The sequence below is a fragment of the Grammomys surdaster genome, unplaced genomic scaffold (genome assembly GCF_004785775.1).
Source record: "Grammomys surdaster isolate TR1022 unplaced genomic scaffold, NIH_TR_1.0 546, whole genome shotgun sequence".
Taxonomy (NCBI): Eukaryota; Metazoa; Chordata; class Mammalia; order Rodentia; family Muridae; genus Grammomys; species Grammomys surdaster.
This window is the reverse complement of record NW_021604965.1, coordinates 177,622-195,865: the sequence shown is the minus strand read 5'-3', so window position 1 is coordinate 195,865 and position 18,244 is coordinate 177,622. Positions and strand designations below refer to the sequence as shown.

General features: G+C 43.6%; 1 protein-coding gene across 2 annotated transcripts in view; it reads left to right on the top strand.

Moving 5' to 3' along the window:
- Window positions 1-1,358: 1,358 nt before the first annotated feature.
- The window catches only part of Fyco1 (FYVE and coiled-coil domain containing 1), a 69,803-nt gene continuing 52,917 nt past the window's right edge, over window positions 1,359-18,244 (top strand). Inside the window, exons 1-4 of one of the 2 annotated variants that reach the window (XM_028781799.1) lie at window positions 1,381-1,462; window positions 10,233-10,268; window positions 13,609-13,758; window positions 16,295-16,401. In XM_028781799.1, the coding sequence (XP_028637632.1) occupies window positions 13,704-13,758; window positions 16,295-16,401 (162 nt within the window). In that variant the 5' untranslated portion in view covers window positions 1,381-1,462; window positions 10,233-10,268; window positions 13,609-13,703. Of the gene's footprint in view, window positions 1,463-10,232; window positions 10,269-13,608; window positions 13,759-16,294; window positions 16,402-18,244 lie in introns of both variants that reach the window. The other variant, XM_028781798.1, reaches the window with a different exon arrangement.

The following is an 18,244-nucleotide window of genomic DNA, read 5'->3' as shown; positions in this document are numbered from 1 at the left end:
TAAACTTATATACAGTGTTTGTTCCAATCCCAAGCCCCAAAATCCTTGGCCAATCATATCTCACCACATCTCACCATGCCCCAATAAAAGCCGTTAATGATGAGGTAACTCAGAGAGAAGGGGGTGGGGGGAGCATCGTCACTTGCTGGGACTTCCACGAAGACTTGGAAGCAGTCACTGTCTTGGCCTCAGTTCCTTTTTGCTGTCTCACTGGTATTCCGGAAGCCATCTTAGATCTAATGCCATGTACGGCAGATCAGGACTCTTCGAGAAGTCCCAGGAGCCTGTGGCGCCTTACTCTCCATCTCACTTTTTCCTTCACAAGGTGTCTTCCACATCCCCGACACTCTCATCCTTAACATCCCAAAGCTCTTCGGACCGTGGTTAGAGCAAGTTTCTCTTAGTTCACTATATTGGTAAATCTTTACTTCTGATGTCATTTCCTCCCACTCCTCCCCTTTTTTATTTTCCTTTGTTAACAGAAAAAGGAATCATTTTTGTTCACGAGGCTCCTTTTTATCCCCTTCCACAAACTGCCAACTCCATCAAGTTAATATGTCGTCTCATATATCTCTAGTATAAAATATGAAATTAACTAAAAAGACTTATTTTCCTTCCTGTATGAATTTATCCTGAAAACCTGGAGTGTTGAAGTCTGGTAGATGCCACTATTAGCTAACTCCTGTAAAGCACACAAGCATTTCTAGCTAAAATGGTGAAAAGGCAGAGTAAGGGGCCAGCCAGAGCTAAGGAGTGGAAGCTAATCACAGGCTGACATTCCTCTGTACTGTCCCTTTTCTTTAGCATATTCAGCGATACTGGACTTGGAATGCGGTATTCTATTGCATCAGGCTTCTGGATGCTTTGCAACTCAGCAACAAGGAAACACAGGGCTGAGGAAGCTAAGCATGGTAGGTAGTTCGTTAGCACATATTTTCAAACACTGATTTTTTTAAGTCGCTCTTAATGAGAGGAAACAGAAACTGAAAACTTTAGGTCCAGCAATACAAAGTTCATTTTTTTAGTTCGATAAATAAAAATTAATAGCACAAAATTACTAAATGAGATTTTCACATTATTTGGGGGATTTCTGAATCAGGCACATTATCTTATATTTACAGCTCATGCACAGTTCAAAGCCAATCAGCCACACTGCAAGTACTTAACAACAGTAAACAACACGAAATCAGGATTCCAAATATGACTTCCGGGTATGCAAAGCCTGGTCAGGGTTTCAGGAAGTGACGTCACGTCGTGAAGCGTGCCGGGAGTCGTAGTTAGTGCCCACCGGCCAGTTGCACCCGATGGGAGTTGTAGGCTACCTGTGGAGCATACTGGGAGTCGTAGTCCGCGCGCGCTCTGGGTGTACTGGGCGCTTCATGGCCGTCGGCACTGCGCTTGCCTACTCTTCCGCTCGGCCCTAGAAAGTTTCGTTTCTGCCCAGCGGTGGACCCACGAGCTTGTAAGTGCCGCGGGCGCCCGAACAGACATCGGGGACACTGGGGCAGTTCTGGACGCCGGCGCCGAGGCTTCGTGGGGGCGTGGGTCGTCACCTGTTGCTCAGGCTGTCCCCTCCCACACAGGTCGCCTGCCGCTGCGGAGAACCCTCTCTCCAGAGAGGTTGGCTCCAATACTTAGGCTGTCTGTGGGGTCGTAGAAAGACCTTCAATACTGTTCCAAGATCAGAGCCGGCAGAGGAGGGGGGCCACCCTGTGGAACCTTATGGTGAAGCCGCCCTGTGAGGCGGAGCTTTGGCAGTACTCCACAAACCCCTGGCACAGGAGCCAAACCCAAAAGTTCTCGCGGGCATTGGGGCTTAGTTCCCAGAAAGCCCAAACCTCCTCTCTGCATGACTCCCGACGCCCCCTCGATCCAGGAAACACAGTTTGTTACTTTCTGTGTCTTCGCTGAATTTACCCACTGCCCCTGTGCTCAGATACTTCAAGGTAGCTCTGCGGTGAAGTTTCTGGGAACACCTGTAGGACAACTTAGTGTATATCTGGTGTGGTAGCTTGTCCTGTTGGCACCCAGACTTGGGCTGCGGGTGGGGGGCAGGACGGGGCGACATCCTATTTTCGTTAAAGAAGAGAACATGTGATTGACACTTAAGCCAAGTAGCTTCCTATGTGGCTTTAATGCTAAGATTCTTTGCGACGCTCTGCAGTGTTCCCACTGCTGTCTCCTGCAGAAAAACAGCACTTGTTTCTCTCTGTCCCTGTGCTTGACCACAGGTGGTTTCCTTTCCAGACAGAAATGGGTCAGGAGCTTTTCGGGGCAGAGGATCAGGACTTAATCTACCCAGAGCCTCTCTCAGCAGTGGTGGTCTGAAGCAGGTTAATTCCTCTGCCATCTGCTTGCTGCTGTTGCTGGATCGGGTGGAAGGAAGCTATAGGTTTCTTTCTGCTTTTAGTTTTGCAACCTTCTGGCTGTCCCTACCCTCTTGATCTGTGACAACCAGTTCTTCTGTGTTGAAATGCAGAATACTGATTATGGGCCAGGGTTGTTATCGTCCTGGAAATCAGCACAGGGACAACTGTCAGCCTCCTTTCACTAAAAGGATCTGAAAAAAAAATATAGCTTTTGGAGACAGAATTTATCTGTTTAGTGTTGATCTCTTTGCATCACTTCTTGAAAATTGTTTATTTTATTAAGAAAATAGATAAATGTGTACAAAGTCCTGCAGTGCCGTGTGTGTGTGTGCGTGCGTGCGTGCGTGTTCTTAATATTTTACTTTATTTTTTGTAATTGGTTTAGAACTTGGACATGGCCTCAGGTTCCTTTGCCCCTTAGGCAGCATGGCTAAGAGCCAAGTTTTAGCCCAGTCGTTTGGAGTGAGATAAAAGACACCACTTGTCATAGCAAAATCATCAGTAACATCTGGTGGCCTTGACTTATTGTTAGTCCTTGAGGCTGATGGCCTGCTGCCTCCAGAACACAAGAGTACTCAAGAAATGTCAGTCCTTAGTCCTAGCTTCCCTTTACAAGGAAGGGTTGGCTGACAGGTCATCTCCGATTTCTGGAGATTCCAAAAACAAGATACAACTTGAGACCGGTGTAGCAGTGTGAGCTGGAGGAAGCATGTTGACTCCCTATGATCTCATGCTGCGAACCACTGGGACCTCCAGAGTTAGGGGCCACATCTGCTACAAGCATTCCCCAGGCAGCAGAAAGGGTCGTCACTAGGGTTTGTAACCTCAGAGGTACCTGTAAGCAATGGTCGGTTGTTTGTGGCCATGTTAACATGTGATTACCTAAGTGGCTATTGTGTTCCTGCTTCTCTCAAGCAGCATTCGAACCCCAATTTGAGCGGTTATTGTGGGGTAGAAATTGGGGTGTTTCTGTGAGTTTACATGTGGAAAAACACTGTCTACTCTCTAGTTACTTTTGATGAACCACTAGAATTAACTAAGTGTCTGTACCATCCTAGGAGTGTAGTTCTGGCCGTGCTCAGTTGGACAAGAGGAATATTATCATCCACTTCCTGACTTTGGAGCCATTTAATTAGCCTGGTGGTTATAGCGGCCACCAACGGTCCTTTTTGTTCACAAGACTCTCTGGCATTTGAACAGCACCAAGGGTCCATTTTCCTTTGGTCCAGGTTGCAGTGTCAAGAAGAGGATATTTGCACTTTGTGTTTAAAGGAAAGCTGTAGGAGAGTCTGTGGTTTTGAATACCATACTGTGGCCTGGTGATTGGTTTCAGTACTTATGGATTGGATTAGTGGTTGGTTTCAGTATCAGTGGGCTGACCTAACCAACCAGTTGCCTGAGGTACTTACTATACCTTTGGCCTGAGGGCAGGACGTCACATTTGGGTTTTTTTTTTTTTTTTTTTTTTTTTGTTTTTTCGAGACAGGGTTTCTCTGTGTAGCCCTGGCTGTCCTGGAACTCACTCTGTAGACCAGGCTGGCCTGGAACTCAGAAATCCACCTGCCTCTGCCTCCCAAGTGCTGGGATTAAAGGCATGCGCCACCACCGCCCGGCCACATTTGGTATTTCTTAGCATCCAAAAAACTTGGACCAAAAGAACCATCCAAGCAAACTTTTGATACACTTGGAGCTAGGCCAAGAACAAGTTCCCAGAGATATTCAGTGTAAGTCTGGACAGTTGAACCCGAGAGGGTCAGGTGAAATGAAGTTATAATGAATTTACTGAAGCTATAACCCTGGATATTTTTTCCAGGATAACCAAAAACTTAGTCAGGAACAGGGAGAAGATACCTCCTTAGCCATTTTAGCCATTGAGAATATCTGTTTTTCTCCTTCCTCCTTTTCCCAACCACAATTCTTAATCTGCATGTGAAGGAAGATAACGGTTCACCTCCCCCACACTGTACCTGAAAAACAAGACAGAAAATGGTCAGATAACGTCAAGTGAGCTAAGTGTACATTGGGCTTCATCCAGGCACTCCATGGTCCTCATCACATTATTTGTTGACAAATAATAATAAAGTACATATAGCAGTCTAAAAGCCTGAACAGGATACAAATTGACAGAACTCACCTAATAAGGGAAAGTGTCTTGTCCATTCCTCCTAGTTCAAGCTTCAGCCACCTTGGGTCTTGGCCTTACTCCATTTCTCTCATGCTTCTCCCCAGGGGCACACCAGAAGCCAGACTCCAGATACCACCCCACCCCAGTTTGCCTGGTTGACATTGTCAGATCCACACATCTGGGAATGGAAAATGACTCTGGGGAAATGTGTTGCCTGTTAGACCACCACAACAAAATGCCGCAAATTAGGCTTGAGCAACAGAAACGTATTTTCCCACAGTTCTGAAGTCCTAGATCAAGGCTTGGCTGGTCCTGGGGCCTCTGTTCACTTGCTTCTGGATGTTTTCTGACTATATTCATGCATCCATTGTGTTTTGTGTCTTTATAGTTCCCCTTACAGAAACACAAATCAGACTGGGTCAGGACCTATCATCAGAACTTCATGTAATCTCAGATATCTTTCTACTGAAGACCCTGGCTTCAGATACAATCATGTTCTGAGATGTGGAGATTAAGGCTTCAACCTAAGACCAGGAGGTAGACGTAACACCACCCCTAATGAAAAGGTTTGCTTACTGAAAGCTAGTGGCAGGTGTACTGATTACTGTTCTGGATCAAATGAAGATTTATGAGGAAAACTTCCCCAGAGAACAAACTGTGATACACACTTCTTTCTGGCCAAAATAAGACCAGAAAGACTAGAGGAATAAGTTAGTCAGGGGAAGGTTTGGGGAGCATGATACAGAGCTCGGTCTTGATAAAGGACAGAAAACATTGAAGCCCAGAGCCAGAGCCTTGGCTATTCCAGGGTAGTCCATCCCAACACAACTAAGGAAGGATTAGTGGACAGTCCTGTCACCCCAGAAAACGGGAGCTTATGTAGCAGACTAAGACGTGAACAACAGGTCTTATAGAAATCTCCTGAACACTAAGAACACTGCCGATCTGTTCATGTAGTCTTGGGTAGAGGACATACTCCTCGCCCATCACTGAGTTATGTCATTCCACTCACTCTTGGAGTCGTGCCTCTGTCAGGGTCTCACAATAAAGACAACAGAATCTTCACAGTTACATTTTTGTAATGCACATAGTTTGCGGTCAATGAAAAAAAAAAGTTTTTAAATTGAAGAAATAGGACTTTCCCCAATTTCGTATTTTATTTTTGAGATTATAATATAATTACATTTCCCCTTTCCCTTTCCTCCCCCAAACCTTCTCCTATACTCCTCGTTGCTCTCTTTCAAATTGTTACCTCTTTTTTCACTAAGTGTTTTTATGTCACATACATGTTCCTAAATATAACCTGCTCAGTATGAACGATGTCATTCATGAGTGGTTTCAGGGCTGACCATCTGATATTGAACGGCCGACTGGTGTGCTCTTCCCTGGGGAAGCCTTACTTTTCCCGTACTCAGCATTCTCTAGTTGCCTGTAGTTCTTTTCGTAGGGTTGAGGCTTCATGGACTTTACCATGTCCACTTTAACATGTTTTTGGCAGATATGTTGGTAAAGCTATTGTTGTAGCTTCTACATCATTAGGAGGCACAGTCTCACAGCAAACTCCTGGGTCCCCTGCCTCTTAGAATCTTCCTAACCCCTCTCCTGCAGTGTGCTCTGAGCCTTACATTCAGGAGTTGCTTTGTAGATGTATCCATAGGGTCTGGGCACCACAAGTTTGCCTTTTGATTAGTTGTGGTTGTCTGCAGTGGTCTCCATCTGTTATAAAAAAGTTTCCTTGATTAGGGATGAAGACTACACATATCTGTAAGTATAAGGACAAATGTTTAGATTACTGAAAGTTTACCCATGTTTCCACTATTTGAAAGATTTTTATTATTTACCTTTTTGGCATATTTTAATTCCTCAAGGTTTTGTTTGGTTTGTGTACTGAGGATCTATATTCTTTCTTATTCTTTTGGCAAGTAACTTACTAAGGATTCTTCATATACCAGAACTGTACTAGGTACTGGGGAAATAGGAACAGTAGTGGAGTTAGAGAACAAGTAGGAAAAACAGTGATTAAAGTGCCGTAATATAAAATGCCCAAGAACCACAGGAGAATATGAGACTCTGTAACAGAAGCTTAGAATAATAAGTATGGGACAGTTTTTATCAGGCCTCAAACGATTTTTCTCATGTACAAGTTTATTGGGGACATGTCTGTTTTTCCTATGGTGTTAAGCTCCTTAAATGCCGGAGCTCCTCACCACCAGTGTTGTTCAGAGCTGTGACACTCTCAATCCTGAATGAGATCTTCTTCCTTAATAATGGTGCAAAAGTACATCATGTCTGGCAGTCAGCTTGTTAGCATCAGAAATTACCTGAGCTTCCTCAAGGCCATGCCTAGTGGCTTTTGTGGCTTGGATATATATACCACTATAGCCTCATGGTTTGAACTCATAGCCCCTAGTTGGCAGGGCTCTTGGGAAGGTTGTGAATCCTCTGTGAGGTGAAGGCTCACTGAAGGAAGTAGATTACCTAAGACAGGCCTTGAAGTGTCCCACTTCCTTTTCACTCTTCTTTCTAAATACTGGCCAGCAGCCTTCAGGATATGCTGCCATGCCTTTCTTGCTATGATGGAATATATCTACTTGAACTGTAAGCCAGGAAAAAAAAAATCCTCCCTTAAGTTGGTTTGGTCAAGTGTCTTCTAGTAGTAATGAGGAAAGTAACTATGAGGGACTATGTCGTATTCTATTAAAGACCCAGTTCTTAAGCTATAGTCAGCTACGCTGACCCACTGACATTCTGGTTCAGCAAAGAACTTGGAGGATATATGCCTTTGCCATCTGCCACTTCCTCACCTAGGTGGCATGTATCTTTATTGGGGGTCTGTCCATTCTTCATCATGGAGGTAGTTGTTCTGGAATCATGCCTTATTCTCACCTCCTAGATGTTTTCTCTGGGCTTTGTAGCAGCGGAACTGTGTCTCAAGCCCCAGAGACAGACGTGTAGCTTTTTCATTGGAGGCACTGTCTATTTTCTTTAAAAGACACCTGTATTCTTTCAAATCCAGGGCAACTGTCCTGGGCTCAGATCTTTCTGACCCTGTTCTGGATCCATGGGCAGAATTGTGGCTGATTTTGTTTGTGTTCTAGGGAAATGTCTAAGAAACCTCATACGATTGGTGAGAGGGAGGGGGCCATGAAGAGATTCAAGAAACAATAGCAATGTCTTAAATACTTATTCTCTTTAAAAGATGATTGTGGGGGTAGGGAGTGTTCAGAAAAGATGACCTGGACACACAGCTGGGAAGTACTTTATAGATTCAAGGAGTTGGATCACCTAATGAACCTTTGCCCAGATGTGCTGAAATTCCTGTCCTGGGCTCTGGAAACCTCTACAGAGTACCACAATCACTTAGTGAAGTTCTGGTGAAAGTGGCTTGCCTGCTTACCAACAGTTTTCACATTCGAGCCAGTGAGACTTCCTGGTCTTCAAAGCTAAAAATACCCATCAAAAGCTTGCATCTCTGTTGTTTGAAACCAGATCTACACTGCTGGGTTGAACCAGGTCAAGCCCATTTACACTTCCAGAAAGGCCTTCTGATTTTTAACATCATGTATTTCTTTTGATCAGGGTAGAATATACAATTGTTTCACTTTGTTTGGAACTAGGGAGGAATCCAGCTATACCCTGTCCTTTCTGAGTCTTTTTTTTTTTTTTTTTTTAGTTTAGGTATATGAGTACACTGTCGCCCTCTTCAGATACACCAGAAGAGGGCATCGGATTCCATTATAGATGGTTGTGAGCCACCATGGGCTGCTGGGAATTGAACTCAGGACCTCTGGAAGAGCAGCCAGTGTTCTTAACCACTGAGCCATCTCTCCAGCCCTCTGAGTCATCACTTAGTTGTTGTTAGAAAAGTGTGCCAAGATTGACTTCCACACACCGGCTTCCTACCCTTACGATTCTTCTGGTGTGACTGACACTGTTGTTCATGCCTGAGCCAGTTTGTAGACTTCATTGTGAATACTAGTCATTTGAACCATGGTGTGAGTTAGCTTTAGGCTGAGTGTCTTTGTTTCTTTCTTTGGAACTAATATATTGTATATGTCATGTATAGCATGTAGGGTATCTTGGCAAGTGCAGAGTTAATTTGGATATCAGAAACATCCATGACCTCTAAAAGAATTTCTTGGCCATGACTAGGTACTCAGCATTTGGTTCTAGATAAAAATAACACTTTTATGATACGATATGTATAATCTCTTTTCTCCTTTGCCAGGAAGTTGGATGGCTTAAGGCATTTGGATAGGCTTAAACTTAAGGTTGAATTGTTGGCAAGGAAGACTACAGCTACATGAGTGGGAGCGCCAGTGTTTCCTGAGTTAGGGGAGTAGTCTGCTCAAGAGCTGTATTCTAGAAGTTACGTAGCAGCAGAAGAAGGAAGCTGACCGTGGTGTGGAGAGTAAGTGGGCCCCTTCCTGTATCTTTCCTTGTTAATAGGCCCCAGATGGAGGTTATAGAATCCAGAGTCCATGGAAATAGTATCTTCCAGATGGCCGTGTTCTCACCAGGGGGCTTTGGTGTTCTTCCTGTGAGGTGGCTGCCCAAAGTGTAGCCGGTTACAGTAGCAAAATTCCAGCTATGAATTAGCAACAAAAATAATTTTGTGGTTGGGGGTTATCAGACATGAGGAACTGTATTAAAGGGTTTTAGCACTGGGAAGGTTGAAACCCACTGATATTAAGTAGTCACAGAGTTAGAGTTAGGAAGCTCGAGAACCACTGTCATAGACTCTGGAAAATCAGCATGTGGAATCAGTGTCAGGGAAGAGCTCACCCTGTGACCTGGGAACTTGATACCAGCCAAGTACAACAAAGTCAGGTCTCAGAGAGCGCCATGAACATGCTCTAATGCCATGAAAAATAGGCAGGAGTTCTCAAGCACAGAAAGTTCTGTTGTTGTTTGTTTGTTTAAAGCGGGGTCTCATTGGCTGGCAGGGAACTTGCTATGTAGGCCAGGCTGGACTATTAACTCACAGAGATATACCTCTTGAATGCTGGGACTAAAGGTGTTCGCCACCACACACAGCTTAGCCATCGCCACCACACACAGCTTAGCCACAAAGTCTTAAAGGAACCCATTTTTTGTCTGTGTTCAAACTCCTTGTGCCAAGACCTTGGTTTGATTAGCATACATCTTTTCCTTTAAGGCCAGACTCCAAATAGCTAGAATCCAGGAAATTTAGTGGACTGTTTGACACACACATCCCCATCCCCAGCCTGGATGTTAGCTACAGTCAGTTCTTCTCACCTCCTTCCCAAGTTCCCCACCCCAGAAACATGCAGCTCCCTTCTTTGTAGACCTCATATTGCCTGTATATACAGCCATGGGCTTCGTGGATTAAGATGTCACCTCCTTTCATGATTACATCTGGAAGCCACATGCCCTGGGTTGGCAGCAGTGGAATGAGTAATGCCAGAAAGCTGTAGCCCTTGTCTTCACTGTACCTCCGTCTGGCCTCACTTCTACCTGCCACTTTTCAGGGACATCCTAGAAGCTCAGTGGTCATCACAGAGAACCTATCAATCTCGCCTTTTAGCACACAGAAGTAAATTGTCCCTTTTTGATCTCCCTTCACAGTTTAAAAAAGTTACCACACTACTGGTTTGAGAGGAGGTACAATGTAGTTAGGTGAGTTTCTGTTTATTACTATTGAGGTTTGTGTTTGTGTTGGTTTTTCTGGTTTTTATCTGTTTGTTTGTTTAGGATTTTGTTTTTTGTTTTTCCAGTACTGGGGCTTGAACCCATGGCTTTGAGCATCCAAGGTAAGCATTACCTGTAGAGTTGCATCCCCTTTTTTTGTTTTGAGATTGAGTCTTGCCATATAGCCTAGCTGTTTATAGACAGCAGGTTTAAACTCACAACAATCCTCCTGTCTCAGCCTCCCAACTGCTGGGATTATGAGTGTATTCTACCAAGTCCAGCTCATGTGAATTTTGACAAATGCCACCATAAACAAGATATGGAATACAGTTGTTCCAGTTCCACTATGACTACATGCCCATTTGCAGTTATACCCATCTGTTTCCCCATTTTCTGTATCAAGTATTCTGATTTCTCTTCCAATGTTTTGCCTTTTCAAAAACATTGTATTACCATAAGCATAAAGTATATAGCCTTTCCAGGGGCTTCTGTAACTCAGGACAACACCTTGAAGGCTCAGTGCCTGGTTGAATATTTCTATGACTTATTCCTCTTTATTGCCAAATACCCAGAAATTGTCATCTATAGTCCTTCATGGGCCATTACTGAAGGAAGTTATGGTAGGAACTCAAATAGGGCAGGAAGCTAGAAGCAGGAGTTGATGCATAGGCCATAGAGAGATACTGCTTATTGGCTTGCTTGCTCCACGTGGCTTGCTCAGCCTGTCTTCTTAGAGAACCCCGGACTCCAGCCCATAGGTGGCCTCATTCACTATGGCTGGGGCCCTCCCACATAATCACTACTTAAGAAAATGCCCTACAGACTTGCCTACAGCCTCATCTTATGGAGACATTTTCTGAGTTGAGGTTCCCTCTTCTCAGCTTGTGTCAGATTGTCATAAAACTGATCAGCACAAATGAGCCCTTGTCAACTGGACACACAGCACATCACTGTTAAGCTACAACCTTCCCTTTCTTGTTCAGCTGCAGTATTACAGATTAATATCAACATCACAATATAAAACATTTTCAAACTTAAAAAGTGTAACAGTCTTACAAATTCTAATACTCTAAAAGTTCAATCTCGTTGTTTTTAAATACTGATGTCTCTCAACTGCAGGCTCATGTAAAATCAAAAGTAAGTTAAATATTTTCTTACTTTAAGAGAGAAGAGCCACAGTCAAAACCAAACTCCAGTTCTATACATAACTCAGTGTCCAAGGCCTGGAACCCACTCACCATCTTCTGGGCTCCTCCAAAAGGCCTCACAATGGGCCGGGCCATTTCATATAAGTCACTAATTAAGAAAATACAGTAGGCTTGCCTACAGCCTAATCTTACGGAAACAGTTTTTCAGTTGAGACCCCTCCTCTCAGATGACTCTAGCTTGTGTCAAATTGACATAAACTAGCGAGTACAACTTTAGTAAAGCTAGCCTGTGCCTTGTGAGCCCCTCTACCTGGAGAAACACCGGGACAAGAAACAGACTTCTCATGAACTGCCCCTGTGTCTAGTCTTTTATCCTTGGTGAGTGGTACCAATATTTGTTAGGGGCCTTTAAAGGGAGTGGTTAGTAAGACTGTGGTCTAGCTGAGTGCCTGGCTCTTTCTTCCTGGGCCTGAGAAGCTCCCTGTGTTTTCACTGAGTCACAGCTGTGCTGGCTTGTGAGTTAAAAATAGACCCTACGCATCTGTTTAGTGACAAGCCTATGCTGACCTGACCAGTCACTCCAGTGCTTGTAAATATTTGGAGTTGCTTATGGCTTAGTTGCCATTTCCTTTACAGGGCTTCCTTGCCCTACTTCCTGAAACCAGGAGTGGGCCATAGCACTGAGTGAGTGAGAGCTGGCACACGTTAGATAGATTCGAGGTGACAGGTTACTGTGAACTGCTAAAGTTCAAGATAGTTCCTAGGAGCCAGTAGAAGTGTTGTCATTTTCTCTAGTGATGAGTGTACTGTCTTAAGGGTTCAGCAGGATTTACTGAGAAAACCCCAGGTTTGAAATCACATAGAAGAGTAATCAAGCCAGTCCTATTCATTGGCCCTGGGCCTTAGGTTACAGAGTGTCAGCTTTTCCTTTGTAAACAGGAAAGGTGTTTATCCGACCATGATGATTGTGAGAAGGGCTCTGTGTAAAATACGTACCCACTCTCAGTCGTAGGGCTGCTACTGTCCTTACAGCAGACACTGTGCCTTTGCACACAATACCTACAGGGCAAATTAAAGCTTCCTAAAGGCCTTGATGTCCAAATGCATGGTCAGAGCTCTCTTCCAGGTAGCTACTCACATCTTTTTGTTGGTCTTCAAACATATTGTGACCTTAAATGACATTAACAGCTGTCCAAGTAGTGCCAGCTGTAGACTCTCCAACTGGAGAAAACTATGACTGAGCTTAAAATAGTACCTTGTCTCTGGTCTGATGGGTAGGCCCATGGGTGGCAAGTCAGGGAATATTTTCACTCTTGGGCTTAGCCGAACACAAGGTAGAAGAGACTCAAATCTGATAATGGAAGAGCCACCTTTTACTAGGCATGCCAGGCTGTTCCTGACAGAAGCCCTAGGGTATATGTATCCCCTGCCTCTTGGACCCCCAAACACTGCCTGCTAAAAGTTTCTGAGTGTTCCTTAGAAAATATAAGAAAAATGGCTCTGAGCAGATCTGGCTCCGCAGGGTTTAGAGATGTCAGAATCTGAGGTAAGCAGATCTGACCTCTGTGGGAAAAGGTGAGGGAGCCACTGGAGACTTTTCTGAGGATTAAATATGAGGCACTTTTGTCCCAAGAGACAGAACAGCTCAGAAAGAACCAGTTTTGCTTTTAAGTTGATCTTTCTTCTTTTTAATCATGCTTTAGTTAGGGTTTCTGTTACTGTGATAAAGACTGTAACCAAAAGCAACTTGGGGAAGAAAGAGTTTATTTTATCTTGAAACTCCCCAGTCATACTTTGTTACTGAGGGAAGCCAGGCAGGAACCTGGAGGCAAGAAGAGGAACAGAAGCCATGGAGGAGTGCTGCTGACTGGTTTGCTCCCCATGACTTGCTCAGCCTGCTCTCTTACACCACCCAGGAACACTGCACAGGGGCGGCACTAACCACGATGGGGTGAGCCTTCCTATGTCAATCACTAACTTAAAAATTGCCCCAGAGGCTTGTCCACAGGCCAGTCTAAAGGGCATTTTCTCACTCATGGTTCCTTCTACAATAATTCTAGCCTGTGTCAAGTTGACCCCCCCAAAGAAAAAGACAAAAACAAACAAAAAAAAACACCACAGAACAGTCTAGAATCAAGTCATGATGTCAGGATATAAACCTGAGAGTATATCAGAAGCAAACCTGAGAGTACCTGCTAACAAGATTCACACAGAAAGGTCAAGCCGTCTCCTTAAGAAAAGATACCTGATGAGTCCTTACACCCAGAGTGAAGGTCCTCTACACTCTATAAACTGTGACCTCTTCCCTGTCCAGGTGCCACCATGGAGTCTGACCATTGTTGACTGACAGCCACACAGCACTGAAGTGATAGCCTGCTTGGACCTACACATCTAAGAAAGAGGAAAGCCATGGCTTCTAGCAGCACTGAGACCCAGCTCCAGAGGATCATTCGTGATCTACAAGGTCTGGTCGAGTAGCTAGTTTTGAGGAACTTGGGCTTGTGCCTTGGCTGTTGATAGTCAGAATTCAGCCCTCTCCTTGATTACACACAGAGTAATTCAAGCCCTCAAGACACATCATATTGAAATATTTGGTTTTCAGGTATCCAGTCTCTGTGCAATGAGAAGGCTTACCTCATACTCTCAGAGCAATATGGGTAGTTTGTGAATAAAATCAAATACCGCTAAGAGGACTGGGGCGGTTTCAGTTGGTATGTGTGCTTTAAGCTGCCTAGGTGCCTTTCATAGAATCACCCCCATCCCACCCCTTGCCAGGCTTTGGTAAGCTTAGGTTTAAGGGGAGAAACATTCTCTTTTCCTTAAACAGGAAGGTGAGAAACTTGGAGGTTTCATGTTGCTTCTCCCCACACCAGCCCCCAGCCACTGGTAGCCATTTCCCCATGCATTTCAGTCTTAGGCCTGCTTCCCTCCTGGCTTCCTGAGGGAGCCACTTGGATTCGTAACCATTGGAGAAAGGTAAGGGAGGGAAAATAGTCAAAACTGCAGCTAGACCTTGACAGAATGACAACATTTCTGTGGACTGTGGGAGCTGAAGCTTTTCTCTTCTAAATGACTTCCCAAGGACCAGATCTCAGTAGGTCTCTCATCCCTACTACTGCCAGGCTTGATTTTGTAAGCCTCTGGAGCGCCAGCACGTTTGCCACAGATCTGTGCCTACAGCTGTCTCAGTGACACTTCCCTGACAGCCTAGAATCTGGGTTCCTGACTGCCTGGGCTGAACAAACACTAGAAATGTTATAGTTAAAGCTTTGGTCTGGGATAGCCTCAGTGCAGTCCACAGTCCGCATCTGAGATCCAAAGCCAACAAGGTCCAACCCACTTTCTGAGATGTGCTCGTTACAGCACTTTGGGGCCTCTGATAGCTGATGCATGTTAAGTACCATTATCTCAAAGGCAGACCAAAGGTGTTCCAGATTTAAATTTTATTTGATTTTATAATAGTTTTTAATATTTTGCTGGTCGAATATCCGTAATTTAAAACTCTGAAATCTAAAATGCACAAAAATCCAAAACTTTTGAATTTTATTTTGTTTCATGTGCATATGACATTGCTGTGCATACAGATTACTGATAGTAACCTATGGAATCTCCTTGTTTGGTCCTGTGAGGTAGGTGCATTACTGCTGCCATTTTGCAGTGAAGGAAATAGGCACAGTAGTGTATCTGACTTACCTATTATCATAGAACCAGTATGAAGCAAACCTTGGAGTTATACAGTACCAGTCTTAGCTCATGACCACATTAGACTTTCAGCTAAAATGTTTAGTGTTTTTTGTTTTGTTTTAATTTATACAGATATACAGAGAAAAATAACTGGCAATTTTGGCAAATCTGTGTTTACCTTTAAAAGTTTTACCACAAAGTAGTCTTTTCTGTGTCATAGTGGCTAGTTTTCAAAGACAGCCTTATGTTCCATAGTCACCTCACAGAAATCTCAGAGTTGATCCAATAGTCTTGAAACCTACATCCTGTCCTCAAACCCAGCTAACAAATAAGGAGAGCAAACTGCACACTGGAGAGGTAAAGGGCCAATGTCTGCTTAAAGCTCTGCTGTTTGCCAGTAGGATCTTAAGCTGAGTCTCCGACCCCTGTATCCCTTATCTGTAAAATGGGGGTGGGAGGTTGATAATAAGAGATTTCCTAGATTCCATGTTGTATTTAATTTTTTCGTCTTTTTCTCGGTGCTGAAAGTAGAATGCATATTACATAACATCTCGAGCTTATTGCGATAAGGCAGACACTCCATTAATGAAAAGTGCATGTAAAGTCTGACCCTTCTTGGGCACCCAGTCAACAGAGACAGTTCTCACTGTTCCTGTTATCTATACTTGATAGGTGTTCTAAAACCCGTATTTAACCTGTGCCGCCGAGAGAGTGTAATGAATACTATGCTCTGTGTTAAAGGCTTAGCTCCCACTGTTGAAGAGAAATGGGACCTTTTAGAGTCTGTGACATCCACATCCAGTGATTGGGTCATGCCACTCTATCCTGGCTTTTTCTTTTTTTCTTTTCTTTTTTCTTTTTTCTTTCTTTTTTTTTTTTTTTTTTTTTCCTTTTACTGTCCTAAGTCTGTTTTGGTTTGTGATTCTACAGTTGATTAATCAGAATACCAACCATTTGTCGACTTGCTGTGCATACATAGTGCTAGTTTGTGGTAGACACACAGGGATGAATTTAAAACAAAAAACAAAACAAAAAACCCACCTGTGCCCAATTGTTGCAGTGTCTGTGGGGCTTAGTACATTTGACTCTCCTACCTGAAGTTGTATCACCTGAATAGTTACATGTCCTGTGTGTTTCCAAGGTGACTATTACTAACTGCTAGCCACTTCCTCCTTGTGCTTCTTGGTGTTATTTCTGCTTCTTTCTCAGACTTACTTTTCAGTACATCTAAGATGCATGCCAATTTTAGGGCTGTTAAAATGTGAAGTCGACAAATGTGTCTCTCTAGTTACATGTTCCTGTTTGTTGTCTTAAAGATGCAGTGACAGAACTAAGCAATGAATTTAAGGAAGGCGGAGAACCAATCACAGATGACAGCACCAGCTTGCACAAGTTTTCTTACAAACTTGAGTATCTTCTGCAAGTAAGTGGCCCCTGTCATGTATTGGTTTTGTCAGAGTTGTTTCTCCTTCCCCATTTGAGTGACTGTTGTCAGTTTCCAGGATGTGGTACAGAAAGCACAGTGGAGCAGTTAAGCCCTTGTGGTGAGACTAAGAGTCAGAGCAGTCCCGAGAGCTCAGACCTTCCATGTTAGTCAGGATGCTCTGGGAACTGAAAACATTCTTCTGACATTTAAGCTATCTTAAGGCAAGTCACAGGCCTTTCCAGCAAAGCTCTTAACTATAGTGTAGTTATGTACACCCTTTGAGGACTTGTTGAACCCTGTGGTGTTTCTCCCTTACAGACATGATACATACATACATACATACACACACACACACACACACACACACACACACACACACACACACACACACATATATATATAATATATATATCTCCAGGTATAAAGGGAGTTTCCAAGAGTGCAGACTCTCGAAGGTTATTATTCAAGGCCCATTTCAGAGCCTTGTCCCTCAAGTATGATTCCCATGGGGCTGGCTGTTTCTGAATCAGGGTTAGTCAAGCAAACATTCTCTTAACATTTTCATGGTGTAATTTTTGTGTCTGGTTAGTTTGACCTAGACAACTCTGCTGATTTGGGAAGCGCATGCTTTTGAAGTAGGCAGGAAAGAAATGGACCTGCAGTCATTTTACCAAAATTGTATGGGGTGTTTCTGGGTTTTGTTTTGTGTTATCTAGATTTGATAACATGAATCATGCTTTCATAGCCAGGGGGAAATGCTATAAATGGTATAGAGAGATCTACCATACTGTACAGTGTCACAGGCCACCGAGGAACATAGGGGGAGAGCCGCTAGGAGTAACGACAGGCATGGACACAGTCACCTTACGCCTCCAGCTGGTTCTCTGTTTGACGCTAGCTGGTTATGAGGATTTCCTTTGTTTCTCTTCCCCAGATAAGCCCATTTTGGCTTTGAATTTGAAAGCACTCAGCACTGACATTCATTTTGGTTTTTCATGTACTTTAAAACAGTGTTGACTCCTGAGAGTTGAGGAATGGCTAAGAAGCCATTGCCTGGGTTCTCTGTTACAATACTCAACACTTGGATAAGACTCTTTGATTGAGTTTCCTTATCACGTTGGAGTTTTCCATCAAACTGCAGTGGTAACTCTTTTTTTTGTTGGTTTTTTTTTGAGACAGGGTTTCTCTGTGTAGTCCTGGCTGTCCTGGAACTCACTCTGTAGACCAGGCTGGCCTCGAACTCAGAAATCCGCCTGTCTCTGCCTCCCAAGTGCTGGGATTAAAGGCGTGCGCCACCACCGCCCGGCTAGCAGTGGTAACTCTTTTTTTTTTTTTAAAGATTTATTTATTTATTATATATGAATACACTGTAGCTGTCTTCAGACACACCAGAAGAGGGCATCAGATCTCATTACAGATGGTTGTGAGCCACCATGTGGTTGCTGGGATTTGAACTCAGGACCTCTGGAAGTGCAGTCAGTGCTCTTAACCACTGAGCTATCTCTCCAGCCCCCAGTGGTAACTCTTAAAAGGATAAATCTTTTTCTTTTTTGCTCCTTTCATTACTTTCCTTTTCTCCGTCTTGCCTTTCTTTCTACCTCCTTTCCTACCTCCCTTGCTTGCTTTTTTTTATTAACCAGCCAGTCATCTATCTAGCTTGCTACACTAGAACTACAATTTAGGCTTTCTATATGCTACAAAAGTACCAATAGAAAAGTTTTTTGGGATAACTATTATTTCTAAATCATTAGTTATATGATCTTGAGCTGGTGTTTAGTAGCCTCTTCCACATATAAAGTTTATGCATTAAAACACTCTTGTTTTGAGATTAGCATACTCT